Genomic DNA, 14,410 nt, shown 5'->3' with positions numbered 1-14,410 from the left:
AAATGCATACCATATTGTAAGTGTTAGGCATTGAACGGCTCCAATGCGCCCACCCACTCACTTAAGAGTGTGGGGATGTGTGTGCGTGGGGTGTGCTTTGGAAGAGAGATGCTAAGGCTTCTAACATATGTCTAGGTGGTGTAGATGCCATGATGGTTTAGTTGTTCATGCATTCCCTCAAGAGCCAGAAGGGTCAAACTTAGGGATGACGTGTCCCCGGTAGAGTGCTTTTCATAGGGGCTTATAATTCCTTGTTTGCTTTAGGGATGGGTATGGGAGATGTTAATATGAGCAGCCTCTACAGTTTAATAAACAAGGTAAATCTCAGAAAGGCACAAGCTGATACGTGACTGGAAGTTGAATATGAGTAAGATAAAGAGTTACCCCGTCGGTGAGGAATTCTCAATATGAAAATCATTCATGACGTGCCCCAAAATTCATCTAAGCTTTTCAACAACCATGGCCATCAATCACTGGTGATTGACAGATTGTAGCAGATAAACAACACGATTGTACATTACTACCTGTACTATTTTCTTAATAATTATTTATCATAAGTCATATATAATTTTTTTTTTTTCCAGTCCAGCCTTTGTTTCAATAATAAATACCAAATGTTTCATATGTAAAAATAAAAATAAAAAAATCAATAAATAAGGGAATGCACGGACTTCAATTTTTATTTTTTATTTTTTGAAAAAATGGAATTGAATATGACAGATAGAGTTTTTATTTTAGTGTCTTTTAACTCAAAATACAGTCTTGAGGACATCGCCTTTCCTCTTCCCGACTCTCACCATCTCAAATATCAGACGACCAAGAGCACTCCACGTGGTCGCCATCTTCCTTGCGACACTACATATGTGTCCACCTAGCATTTCTAGGGTTTCTGGAGAAGATGGGAAGTTTCGTTGTTGATCTTTGAGCTGCGCTCTCCTTGTTTCTTTTCATTTCCAACCCAACGGCTAATCCAGTGTTGAGAACAGGTACTATTTATCAATTCCTTCTTCTTTACTATGTTTGGCTGCCTAGATAGTGCAGGAAAATGTCACGAAAATGCTGGTTTTTGAGTCTCATTTTTAATCATGTATTCGTTTCTATAAATTGGAAAATTCAGATAGCTGAAGCAAAGTGGTAAATAGTTGCTTTGCTTTGTCGGGGGAAAAAAAATGTGAAGCGGATAGAGCAATGTTGTATTGTTTTCGGACATTTTCCCAGCAGGGTTCGAAACTTAAAGACTCGAGGTTTTTTCCCTTGGCATTGTTGAATAGTTATTTTTACACTCTGTTTGGTTGACTAGAAAATGGGTTTCAAGTCCAACGAGGCAAACAATTGTATTACGCTTTGTTTAGTGGAGTTTAATGTCTTTTTTAATCCTAACTTCAACATTTCAAAATCCTTGTCTTTCGCCACATTTTCTCAGCAACCAAACGGAGTTGTCGTTTATGCTTATTTGTCGAAGTTTTTTTTCCTTTGTTTCACAGTCAATTTTGATAATTTCTTTTTGTGGGGTACCCTCTGTTTACGTATTCAATGTATGGTTTCTAGGGTTTGAGTTGGATTTTTGCGCTGATGACAGTAAAGAATAGAGGGAGTGTTCCAAGGTCACATGGAGAGGGGTTTTTGGAGCATAAAGATAGTGCATTAGTTAACAACGATGATCTCCAAAGCAGAACTAATGCACTGGAATATGATAATGATGGTAATGGCACAGATGATGACTCCATGAAGGGGAATTGTGATGAACACACTTTAAAGCCAAGCTTTTGGAGGAGTTCCCCGACTAAACATGGAGAACAGAAGAACAAAGGGGTGATGAGGTATGATACTAAGGAATCATCTACCAGCACATTGTCTCCTGGAAAAAATAGGTTTGAAACAAGACATTTTAGATCATGTGCTTCCATGTCAGCCCATCCCGATCAAGATGGGACTCTGCAGATGGAGATTCTGATAAAAGGTGAGGATGGTGCCAAAAAACCAACCTCCAAAACAGCTCACCAGCTAGATCTGGAAGCAGCTATTACTTTAGTAGAAATGGCCAATGGAGTTCCCGCTTTGCCTGATGATGACTTTAGTTTCAGCAGCTCAAAGGACGTGGAGGATTGTGATGATGATGAGGACATTTTGCGTGAAACATATGGACTGTTGGATGGTCATGGACTGAATACTGCATTAAGAAACAAAGGGCAGCAACATGTTGAAGCATGTGCAAGCAGTGGTCATGATGGATTGGGCACATTATTGTTGGAGTGCAACTGGGTGACAAAGAGAAAGCGGAAATCAGGTGTTAAGTACATGGACAGGCGCTTAAGATCTCGAGAGCTGATTGATGAACCTTCTTTGAAGATACAGGAGGGATGGCATAAAGTGGATGCTAAGAAGGATTCTTTAACTGTACAATCTGGCTATTTGCCCTTTTCAGAAAGGAGAGCCATGGATGATATAACCATGGATGATATGGTGTCTGATATAAAACCATCAAAGAAGCAGCATTTTACTTTGGCCACTTGGACGGTTGTTCCTGGGGTCTCATTTTCCATTATCCATCTTTTTGCTGATATCCGTACAGTATTGGTTACACCCTGTGTGAAAGATGATGCCTTCAAATTTTGCAGTGAGCTTCACTCTGCTGGGAATCAAGGCTCTAAACAAGCAAAAGAAAAGAATTTGCCTTCTCTCACCATTCATGAAATTGTCCAGCACATTAGAGCAAACCCCAGAGATCCTTGCATTCTTGAAACCCGGGAACCACTTCAAGATATAGTCAGAGGAGTTCTGAAGATATTTTCATCCAAAACAGCACCTGTGAGAGCAAAGGGTTGGAAGCCACTCACCTCTTATGAAAGATCTAGCAAAAGCTGGTCCTGGATTGGTCCAGTTTCTTGTAACTCATGGTCAGATCAAGATATTAGAAAGGAAGAGATGACTTCTGAAGGCTGGGGCCTTCCTCACAAAATGCTTGGGAAGTTAGTTGATTGCTTTTCCAACTGGCTGAGGAATAGTCAAGAGACACTTCAACAAATTGGAAGTCTTCCTGCACCACCCATGACATCGATGAAACAAATTGTGGATACAAGGAAAAGTTTTCGAGACATAAAAACTCAGAAGAGCACTCCAACTATTAGGCCAAGCTCAGAAGAAGTAAGGAATTATTTTCGTAGAGAGGAAGCTTTAAGGTATTTAGTTCCCTACAAAGCCTTTCCTTATACAGCAGCTGATGGTAGAAAATCCATGGTTGCTCCTCTAAGAAGGGCTAGTGGCAAGCCATCTTCTAAAGGTCGTGATCATTTTATGCTTAAACCTGATCGACCAGCTCATGTCACCCTGTTATGCCTTGTGAGAGATGCTGCTGCTAGATTGCCTGGAAACATTGGTACCAGAGAAGACATTTGTACTCTGTTGAGAGACTCACAGTATATTGCAGAAGGCATCTCTAGCAGACAAATTAACCAAGTTGTTCGTGGAGGTTTGGACCGTTTGCACTATGAAGATGATCCTTGTGTACAGTTTGATAGAGTTAGAAAGTTGTGGGTCTACTTACATGGAGGAAAAGAGGAGGAAGACTTTGAAGATGATGCTACCTCTCCGAGGCCCCGAAAACGGCAACAGAAAATGGCTGGAAGTATGCTGCTCAAGGAACAGTAAATGTGATATGATAAGGGAATCAAGGTAAAAGGTTGTGTGGCTTTGTTTATAGGTACGTCTTGTGGTTTAATTTCAATGTTGGAAAGTGTTTTTAAGTCTTTAAAACCATTGCAGCTCCCTTATGAACATAGAATTTCATAGACCTGAAAGTGACTAGAGAAATGTTTTTAAACAAGTGAGATCTTTAACTTTTCTTTTTCTAGTTGCCATGAGGCAACAAGTAAATGCTTGAGCCAGATAATTTATTTGGGTTCAGAGCTGAAGCATATATATATTCTGGACATGCTTATGCTACTATAATTGTTTGACCTTCATGAATGATGTGATGAGAGGAACCCTGGAACTGTCTCATGGTCCCTGATGAATCTTTGCTTCCCCAATCCTCATATGCCTGCACCTTTTGATTTTAGCTTTCCTAGAACGACTACAGTAGAACTCAAATGCTGGAGATGTTAGCTCTTCCATGGAGACTCTGCTGGGTAAATTGAATGGTGGCTATTGTTAGAAATGTATCTGAAATGGAAAACTGAACAGCAGAACAGGTGTAGAAGAAGAAACAAATCCAGGGTAGGGAATTGACATATTCGATTATGTTGACAACCAAACATTCGTTTATCATGAATAGTAGAATGGTGTGTAGCAGAAAAGAGTGGTGCTAAATATCCATTTACTTCCTCATCAAATACTGATGTTGCCCCTGTTGGGTTAAATTCAAATATATGATGTTCAGCGTAAGGGGAGTCATGCATCCATTTTGCTGGATTCTACTCACAGCTCTGAGTTCAAGATCCCATAACTTCTTTATCACAAATCACAAGAGCCACCACACTCCCTGGGTATGTCTCACTCGAACTCAAAGGGAGAGTTGCCTCTAGAGCATGTTGGGTGCCCTCAAAAAATCAATTTTCAAGAAAACAAATATTTATTAAAATAGTTTGTATGTGTAATGTTTTATTTTATTTTTAGTCATTCTCTATATTTATATAATTATTTTTTAAAATAATTTGAAAAAATAAATAAAATATTTTCTTTAAAAAAAATATATAAATAGTTATCAAATGTGTTTTGGAGTTTAAAAAATATTTTTTTATTTTTAAGAACAGACAAAAATAGTTTCCTAACATGTTTTTATATTTGACATCCTTTTTTGGAAAAAAAAAATTAATTAAATGCAATCTCCCCCTTTTAAACTTTGTACTTGTCATGCATGTCCTTAATAATAAGGCTATTTTTTTCATCATCTATTTTACAAATTCATACATCTTTTGAAATGCCCTATTTTATTTATTTTAAAAATTTTTAAATTTAAAATTTTATTTTAAAAAAAATATCAAATGCCCTATTTTACTGCTAGTTCCTTTTCTCCCTCATTTCTCCCTCCAAGATCTCCACAATAAAAATTAAATTATTTGTTTGATTAAACCTCACCTTCGTGAACGAAGTTAAGGGCTCCAATTACATGTAAGTGAGCCAAGGCGGGGAAGCCCAAACAACTCTTCAGCCCAGTCCAATATAAACCAGACCCGCCCATAGGATGGATCAAAATCCATTCTTCATTTTGCCCTTTACTGGTTCGAAGGTGGAACACAGAAGAGACACATGATTCATCGAATTTGATGATGAGGGATGAACAGCATTTCTCTTCGACAATTCATTAGGAAGAAACCCTCTTCTCCTATTTCCGTACCATTTTCTTCGTATGGGTCTTCCTTTTCTCAAAACATTAAACGCAAAACAAAAACCCATAAACAACTTGGAATTCTAAACCTCGTATCGCCCACAACAGATTGTGCAGAAAACCGCCAAACCCATCTTCGACTCATTCAAGACTTTCTACCAATACCCACAAACCAATTCGCCCAAAAAAGGGCTTCTGATGATTTCGCTCATTCAAATTCGTTGGAGGAAACCTCAAACATGCTTGAAACGAATTTTCTGAATGAGGAAGAATCGATAGTTGATGCGAGTGCTCTCTCGCATGCATTAAGTTTGTGTGCATCGTCACGAAGTCTGAAGTCTGGGGTTCAGTTTCATTGTTTAGCTATAAGAACTGGGTTTGTGGGGAACGTGTATGTTGGGAGTTGTTTGATAAGTTTTTACAGTAAATGTGGCGAGTTATGTCATGCTTACCGGGTCTTCGAGGAAATGCCTGTGAAAAATGTGGTGTCCTGGACAGCCATTATTGCTGGTTTTGCGCAGGAATGGCTGGTTGATGGGTGCTTGGAGCTCTACTCTCGGATGAGGAATTCGACACTGAAACCCAATGATCTTACGTTTACGTGTCTTCTGAGTACCTGCACTGGTGGGGGATCTCTTGGGCGTGGGCGAAGTGCTCATTGTCAAACAATCGAAATGGGTTTTGATTCGTACGTCCACGTTGCTAATGCTCTCATCTCCATGTACTGTAAATGTGGGAATGTGGAAGATGCATATTACATATTTGAAAGGATGGATGGCAAAGATATTGTATCTTGGAACTCCATGATTGCTGGGCACGCCCAACATGGACTGGCAGTGCAGGCTATTGATCTTTTTGAAGAGATGAAGAAGCAAAAGTTGAAACCTGATGCCATTACTTTCCTTGGTGTCCTCTCTTCATGTCGCCATGTAGGCCTTGTTAAACAGGGCCAATTCTACTTTAATTCCATGGTGGAACATGGTGTGAAGCCGGAACTTGATCATTTTGCATGTGTGGTGGATCTTCTAGGCAGGGCCGGGTTATTGGAAGAAGCTCGGGATTTTATTGTGAAAATGCCTATACATCCCAATGCCATTATATGGGGCTCGCTACTGTCATCTTGTAGGCTTCATGGGAGTGTCTGGTTAGGAATTGAGGCTGCAGAGAATAGGCTGCTGCTGGAACCAGAGTGTGCTGCCACCCACTTGCAATTAGCTAGTCTATATGCCAGTGTGGGGTGCTGGGATCAGGCTGCAAGAGTGCGGAAACTGATGAAAGGTAAAGGGCTTAAAACAGAACCCGGATGTAGCTGGATTGAGGTTAGGAATGAGATTTATAGATTTAGGGCAGAAGAGTGGTCTAACGGTGGATTAACTGAGATTTCTGCAGTGGTGGACAGTTTGGCAGATCACATGAGGAGTCTTGGGTATGATATGCATGAAGAAGAGGCTGATGATGATTTGGATACTAGTGTAAGCTAGAAAGTGGCTTTGCTGATGGGCAGTCTAATCATTCCAAATCTAGTAGAGAGTTTGACACATAAGGACGTACAGTTTTAGAACCTTAAATTGTGCTCCTCTCTCTCTCTGGCACAATGGAGTGCGGATGAGGTGGTGGTGGTGCCAGGCACAAGGGGTGTGAGGATACAAACAGGGTGTGTTTCGATGGTGGGAGCAACCAAAATGAGTTGGTGGTGTCTGTTCCATGCCCCTGGGCAACATCCTCAATAGCTGTAGATGATGCAACTTGAATGCTAAATAAAAGTTCACTTCCAGGGAAACGAAAAGTGACACCCATGTGCAGAAGAATATAAAATCGAGTGGAGTTATTTCATTAAATATTGCAGATTATCGGGAGTGACAGTAGGGCTTTATAACATGATTCCGTTTACATATAGTTCTGCTAATAAATTCCTCTGCAAGCTTCAGGAGGGGATGCATAGTCTATGGGATAGAGGAGTTGGGTCACAAAACATGAAACCAACGTATCAAGGCACCTAAAATTCCAGTTTCAATCCGCCCTTGCATCTACATTCTGATTTAATATTTAATTTATCAATTGATAAAAGAGGAGGATAATATGGGAACAAATGCTTTGGGCTCCCCAGCACTTTAAGGTGCACTTCTTTTTTCCCTAACCGAGGAACTTCCATGATCGAGCCCTTCCGACTCACCCAAACCTCAGGACCCTGCCCATCACAACCAGCACCGGATAGATCAGGGCATTCAACCAACCTCAGAAATTGAACCCAGGACTCTGAGCCTTTCCATGCACATCCTTTTAAGCAGAGAGTATGACAACAAAAAATGGCATCTCAAATTTTTGAAGAAATACAAAACTGATGGGAACAATTAAAAAAGGCTTGTTGAAAATTACAGAAAGAGGCTCATAGTTCTTTTAAATGTCATTATAATGGAATGAATTTAAATTATATTTTCATACATGGAATAATACCATTTCCTTTAGAGATCTCGTGTCCTGGCCATGTTGAAACGATCAAAAGAACAAAAAAACAACCAAATTCCATAGGTAGGTCTTCTACATTTTAAAACAATTTGCATTTAGCAATCAGTTTTTCGACATTATAGGGTTGAGAGTAAAGATCTTTATCTTTCAATGCTTAAAAATTAAACCAAAAAAAAAAAAAAAGTCACATGCTTTAAAACTATAACATTGGATTCCTAAATGCCTCTTACAGAAGGGTTCCAAAGATGCTGTGTTGAGGTACAGAATCAGGGGACTTTTAAGTAGTCTTTCCTTCCCAACCCCTTTTTATATAACCAAGCATTGCTCAAAGAAGGTTACTGGGGGAGATTTAAAAAAAATGTTAATGAAGAACTCGAACCAAGATTTGATTATTGAGACAGAAACCTCTGTTCTTCGTAATAAAAGCATTCATTGCCTGGGACTGTGAAGGAAAGTGTACTAGTGCCATCCGAATGGGGTCTGGGAATGCCTGCCTGCAATCCCATTTCAGACACTTTAATATGCAAATGCCACAAAGGAACATATTAAACAGTTTATGAGCAAACTACTTAGTAATCAAACCTGGTGGTTAATTGGATGTTAGATGAATTAAATTCACAACCAGCCAAGAAGCGTTCTACATCTTCTGGAAGTGCATTACGAGGAAGTCCTTGTAGTAGTACCTGACAAAAGCAAATGATATTAATTTAGGAAGGTGGAACAAGTGCCCTGTAAAGTACTAACGTCTAAAAGCTAGAGCCAGAAGTTCTCCAATAAATTGATATCTTGCACAATCCAAATACTGCAGAGTTCTATAAAATTTTGCAAATGGTTTCAATCATCAAAGTGGTATCCCAGATATTTGTTGCATGATTTACTCTGATCAAGAATTGCCAGAAGTTTGTAGGAGCCAATGGACATCCAGGAAAGACTAAATACAGACCAGGGATATATGATTTAGCAAATGTTCACGATCAAAATATTTTACTACAATCATAGATGATGCCCCAGATCCTGGAACATTCTTCTATTTCCTTGGATAATTGCACACTGCCACTGGTTTCCCATGGCTGAGCTTTGTTTGAAAGAAAGAGAGAAGATGGAGATTGATGAAGCTAAAATATAAATTCAACAACACCAGATCAACCAATTCTTTGTATATACAAACACCATGCACAAACACACAGGAGAGATGCACAGTAAACAGTCACCCAGCAACAGAGATACTAATATTCCTTGTAAATATAGCATCTCAAACTAAATCCTGTCCAAGTTTCTCCTTGAAACTAACTCAAAGATTTATAATGATTGTCCATGTTCAGACAAGAATGAAGCATGTAGTGAAAAAGATTTAAAATGACCAATGGTAATTTTATTCACTGATTTTATTATAATTTTAGTATTAAAACCTTCAAAAGGAAAATATTTTAATATTATAAGGAGAAATTTTGATGCAGGAACATAGTCTCAGAAATGCTAAATCAATGCTCATAACTATTGATTAAGAGCATATTGGGCAGTCCGATGAAACACATTATGAGTTCCATTTGATAAGGGCCTTTTCTACAACTAAGACCATAATTGTTGAGAATTCCAAATTTTCACAAAAATTTTCATTTTTTATAGTAACACTACATCAGAATGTACTTATTTTGGGTTTTTGTTGCATTAAAGAGTAGAGTCCAAATTTGGTAAAATCTTCCTCATCAAATTTCTCCTTCCTGTCAATTATCACCCATCCCATCCTACATCATCTTACATTCCCTAGTTAAAACATACAAAGTCTTTTTACTTTTTTCCTTTTCTTTTTTAAAAAGTTCTTGTCAAAAATGACAGTTCTTCTAGTTATTTGAACTTTCTTGTATAGATACTCACATCTAACAAACACAAAAGTGAACGAAGTGTTAAAGTAGATAAAAGGTAAAAAAACTAAAAAAAAAGAAAAAAAAAAAACAGTAAAACAAAACCATATGTAACATTGTCTTGCCGGTAGCCTGTATTGCAGATTTGAAGTCTCTAAGAAACTTGAAAAATCTTTAAGCCAATGCAAATGAAGTCCTTGCATTTCTTGCATGGCACACATTGCATCATTCCTTCATTTACGATGAAAGCTACTGAAGAATATATGTAGTTCTTCAATTAATTGAGGTCCATACAAAACAATCTAAAAAATTACATAAATTCTTCAGTGTTTAAAATTCAAATACAAATGTGTAGGTTGAAAAATATGAACTTGTAGGTAACAAACAGATTCATTTCACATGCCATGAAAGACAAAATCAACATATTTCAACTCCCATGAAAACATTCAAGGACAGTGTCTTTCCAAATTGAGAATTTTGAGAGACTCACATGTAAGTTGTAAAAAATCATGATTAGCTTCATCCTAAGAGAAGTGAATCACCAGCAGCTAGAAACTGGTTAGAGGACCAGTGCATAAGCCCTATAAACAAGTATTCAGATAGTACTCCTCCAAACTAAAAACTTGCACAACAGTATAAGGAATTAATATCACCCTATAGTGTATCTAAGTATTGAGTTCACTAACCATAACAATGTACTGTAGCTTATGGACTAATGTAATTTTGTCTCCTACAACAGGGTTAATACCTTCACCAATAAAGATAGTCATAAACACAATATAAAACGTTGTGATATATAAATATGTAGCCATAAAATTGCGTTAATAACAGGAAAAACAATACAACATTTTGTTGATTCTTGTGACAACAGATGGTTCATGCAGCAGGATTCAGATCCCATTTTCAAAATAGTTTGCACTCAAGTCCAGTGCATTGGTGTTTAACATATAAAGCACCTTGTCCTGTGGATGAAAGCTTAATACGTTGAACTTTTAGTTCTGGGACATGGGATTATATTTCTTGACTGATACAGGAATAACCATCAAATTCAGACTTCAAAATAACGAATATTGAAATGCAAGAATCAAAATTTTTATGACCAAAACTTCTACTTACAGTTTTACCATCGTAGGTTCTAAGAGGATCCCACTGGGAACGATCAGCCTAACATCCAAGCAACAGTATAGTTAACTTCTAAAGGACATAACATGGCCAATCAAATACTGTGAAATGTGCTAATGACATTACCCTGTCCAATTTGTACAAGCGACCCTTCTTATTAATCACCTTAATTGCATGATCAAAGGCATACCGAGAAGGGAATTGCACCATCCTGCAAGCAACAATACAAAGAAATGAAGCATATCTAAAGCATCAGAACAGTAATCTGTTACTCCAATCATATATGGACAAAGAAATAATTACAGTATAGAAGCAATTACTGCACGGAAATCAACCTATCAAAACAAATAACTGCATGGAAATCATAATGTCTGCCTCACAGGGGAGCAGTAATCTGTCTATCTACTTCTACAGAGAAGTAAATACAGATTCCGCTAGGAAAGAAATGGAGACAAAATGCTCAACAGGTGGTTATTTTCATAAGACATTGCTTCTCTTCATAGGATATACTACTTTTTTTATCTTTTTCCAGACATGACATATTCTCAGTCACATATATAAAGAAGAAACATTTCCTTTCATAACTTAAAACAAAAATATACATTTTTTCATATCTTAAGATATAAGGAGAAGATTACATTCCAACTGGAAAATAGCTGCGATTGTAGTCAACTTTAACGTCCTGGAGAGTCAAATTACATCCTTCAAGCAAGTTGAGAATATCAGTCCTCAATGTGTGTTTTGTAATCCCAGACAATCTCCCATAGACCAAACCTGATTCAGAGAGAAAGACAGTTAATATGTATATATCAAAAGAACAATGGTGAATAGTCTACATGCACATATGAATGCAATCATTCCATATCATTTGGATTTCAAATTGGATCATTCAAAATTTCACTCAATTTTTGAGATAAATTAATTCCAAATATCTAATTCAACAACAGCACCAATTTCTCAATAATGATTCCACCCTCAGTTATGAATGCCTGCCTTCACATACTGTGGTGACACAGGGAAAAGTGTTTTTTTTCCATATGATGTCTAAACACCCTTGAGAGGAATATTTTGTTGGGTGGCACAAACAAAGTCATCAATGAATCAAGACTACTAGAGAATCCATAATGCTCCATTTGTTTGCAGATAAATGGAGTAAAATATAAGTAAAACTGTATCTTTTATTTATTTATTTATTTTCCTTTTACTAAGTCCAAACTTGAAGAAACCACATTGAAGTAAGTTAAACAGCTTTCCCCCCCTTTTTTTGGGTGTTCTTTGGTTGCATGTAATAACCTTGAGATAAATTAAAGACTGAAAAAAAAAAATTACTCCCATTTGGTTTCTAAAAACAACTAAAGAAAGCAAAATAGCGTAACAAAATAGCCTATTTGAACGTGTTCTCATTCCCTTTCATTCTTTTTCCCCAAGAAACAAACAAAACCCTGACCATCATGATCTGCTCCCTACCCTATAAATATGATTTGGCTGGGGCCTACTGGACTTCATAGCTTTATAACACATCTCCACAATTGAGAAGAGACCACTGTTAACCCTCTATGTTCACAAGAGATCCTCATCGTATTCCATGGAATTGCAGAACCAAACAGACATACATCCCTTATGGTCTGAACAAATAGAGGTCCATATCAGAGTGGGATTGATTCTAATACCATTTGTAACAACCTGTTCCCCTCTTCCCTTCCATATAGATATTGTCCCCATTGGGCTAAGAGACTCTCACAGCTTTACAAAGCGTCTACACTCTTAAGAAGAGCCAACTGTATGCAGTGTCCAACTAAGCGGTATCACACTGACCTTTCAGAACCCTAGCAAAGTCGTCAACTTCATTGATTACCGCAGATAAAAGAACCAACAATGGAAACAAGCACGAAAATCCCAGCATTAAAATCATAAACCCTAAACCCTAGGCATGACCAAAAATTACAAAAATAATCAGATCAAAACTGAATTGGAACCATGATGAATCGAATCTATGATAAGAACGCTAGCATTAAAACCCTAACTCTAGATGGGATACGACGTAGTCCAACTGGGTTGAAATTAATGAATACCTGTGGATGGGGGTTGGAGAAATGGATCGGAAGAAGAGACCTGAGGTGCTTCTGCTTCAGTGGAGAAAGATCGAATGAGCAAAGGCAGGCCTTGACTTGGCTTTGCAGTTTGGAGAAGGCGGTTCCACCTGTTTGCGTTTGCGACGGGATTCATCTTCCACATTTGGGGCTTTTCTGCCGACCCAAACACTCTGCTGAATGAAGCTGCCTTTGGTTTAGGCTGGGGTTTCTTAGAACCCTTGAAGAAGTGAACAGAGTGGTAAAATGCTGCGTTTTGACGGTTGAAACAAATATTAATGACTTAATTCGTTAAAAAGATGAAATAATTCGAATTTAACCCTTTTTATAATTTTATTTGAAAAATAATCTATTTTAATATTTATGTATAATTTATTATATATATATATATTAAAAAATGAAAATATTTTCTTTAAAATAAAGTTAAAAATGATGAAGGATTAAAATTTTGAATCTGGTTTTTAATTATCTTTCTAATCAAATAACCCAATATTAATTTACATTATTTTTAGTCTGATAAAATTTTAAAAAATAAAATAAAATATAAGAAAAGGAAAAATAAATTTAAAATTAATAAATTATATTTATATATATTTAAAAAAAATTTAATTCACTTATTTTATTTTAAACTATCTTTTAAACATATGACCGTATGAATTTATTTAAGCTTTTAAAATTTTTTAAAAATATAATAAAATTTAATATCATAATTTAAAATATATATATATATATATATATATTTTAGAAATTATTTTTTAAAAAGAAAAGTTTTAAAAAGTCCTTATAAGAGTTTCTATAGTTTTATTTAAAAAATAAATAAATAAAAAAGAAAAGTACCTCCAAACTTCACCTTAATACTATTGTTTTCAAAATCTTTTTAAGAAAACTATTTTTCTAAAAAACTTTAAAAAGAATAAGTGATTGGTATAAAAGACACTGTGGCATCATTATATGATATAAAGGGGATATGAATAGAATACGAATTAGTATAAATGGATATATGTTTATATTTAAATAATTTAATTGATTGATCATAAGCATATTAAAATATTTTATTTTATTAAAATAAATATATGATAAAGAATAATAAATAAATGCAGTATAATACAAAGGTTCCACTGTAATCACATCTTTCAAAATATCGTGTGTATTATATGAAATTTTAATTATATTTATTTTCACTATTTTTTATTCAACATTTAAAATTAAAATTACTTATGTTTGTACCTTAAAAAAAAAAAAAGATAATGCAACAATATTTAAACTTGGATGTATATTTTCAAACATACTCTAATGACCTTCTAATAATAAGAATTTTATATAAACACTATTTTTCATAATTTTTCTATTCCTTTATTTATAGTTTTTGAAAATTTAAAATATAATATTTGAAGTTTTTTTAAGTATTTTTTAAACATATTTAAACGGTAAATGCTAAAAGATATTGTTTTTTATTAACTCAACTCATCTATGTATTGAGTTAGGTGTTTTATAAATTCAAAATAAACGTACATCTTGGAACTGATACAAGTAGTTGCCTAATT

At 36.0% G+C, this 14,410-nt stretch overlaps 3 protein-coding genes across 5 annotated transcripts; 2 read left to right on the top strand and 1 right to left on the bottom strand.

Moving 5' to 3' along the window:
* The first annotated feature begins 744 nt into the window (after positions 1-744).
* On the top strand, positions 745-3,903 carry LOC104880044 (uncharacterized). 3 transcript variants are annotated; one of them, XM_010655185.3, is made up of 3 exons: positions 745-986; positions 1,118-1,244; positions 1,549-3,903. In XM_010655185.3, the coding sequence occupies exon 3, from the start codon at positions 1,573-1,575 to the stop codon at positions 3,646-3,648; it is 2,076 nt and encodes a 691-aa protein (XP_010653487.1). In that variant the 5' UTR covers positions 745-986; positions 1,118-1,244; positions 1,549-1,572; the 3' UTR covers positions 3,649-3,903. The 3 variants fall into 3 exon arrangements, with proteins under 3 accessions (XP_010653487.1, XP_019077374.1, XP_010653486.1); XM_019221829.2 differs by lacking the exon at positions 1,118-1,244 and having other exon boundaries at positions 1,580-3,903; XM_010655184.3 differs by lacking the exon at positions 1,118-1,244.
* Positions 3,904-5,154: 1,251 nt separating this feature from the next.
* Positions 5,155-7,106, top strand: LOC100246488 (pentatricopeptide repeat-containing protein At2g37320). Its single transcript, XM_002273953.5, has one exon. It carries the CDS (start codon positions 5,275-5,277, stop codon positions 6,805-6,807), a length of 1,533 nt encoding a protein of 510 aa, XP_002273989.2. The 5' UTR covers positions 5,155-5,274; the 3' UTR covers positions 6,808-7,106.
* A 741-nt stretch (positions 7,107-7,847) lies between these two features.
* On the bottom strand, positions 7,848-13,133 carry LOC100241364 (uncharacterized). Its single transcript, XM_002273977.5, has 6 exons — positions 12,849-13,133; positions 11,415-11,550; positions 10,903-10,987; positions 10,771-10,818; positions 8,375-8,475; positions 7,848-8,286 (listed from the first exon to the last, which is right to left on the bottom strand). The coding sequence occupies exons 1-6, from the start codon at positions 13,009-13,011 to the stop codon at positions 8,154-8,156; spliced, it is 666 nt and encodes a 221-aa protein (XP_002274013.2). The 5' UTR covers positions 13,012-13,133; the 3' UTR covers positions 7,848-8,153.
* Between the last annotated feature and the right edge of the window lie 1,277 nt (positions 13,134-14,410).

The sequence above is a fragment of the Vitis vinifera genome, chromosome 8, assembly GCF_030704535.1.
Source record: "Vitis vinifera cultivar Pinot Noir 40024 chromosome 8, ASM3070453v1".
Classification (NCBI taxonomy): Eukaryota; Viridiplantae; Streptophyta; class Magnoliopsida; order Vitales; family Vitaceae; genus Vitis; species Vitis vinifera.
This window is presented reverse-complemented; position numbering and strand designations above follow the sequence as displayed.

What these genes read in the sequence shown, in the direction of transcription:
- LOC100246488 (XM_002273953.5), top strand. Translation starts at nt 5,275, where the DNA reads ATGAACAGCATTTCTCTTCGACAATTCATTAGGAAGAAACCCTCTTCT.
- LOC100241364 (XM_002273977.5), bottom strand. Translation starts at nt 13,011, where the DNA reads ATGTGGAAGATGAATCCCGTCGCAAACGCAAACAGGTGGAACCGCCTT. An exon ending in TCTCCAACCCCCATCCACAG is followed by an intron (nt 11,551 to 12,848) that starts GTATTCATTAAT and finishes TCTCTGAATCAG; the next exon opens with GTTTGGTCTATGGGAGATTG. An exon ending in AGCTATTTTCCAGTTGGAAT is followed by an intron (nt 10,988 to 11,414) that starts GTAATCTTCTCC and finishes TGTTGCTTGCAG; the next exon opens with GATGGTGCAATTCCCTTCTC.
- LOC104880044 (XM_010655184.3), top strand. Translation starts at nt 1,573, where the DNA reads ATGACAGTAAAGAATAGAGGGAGTGTTCCAAGGTCACATGGAGAGGGG.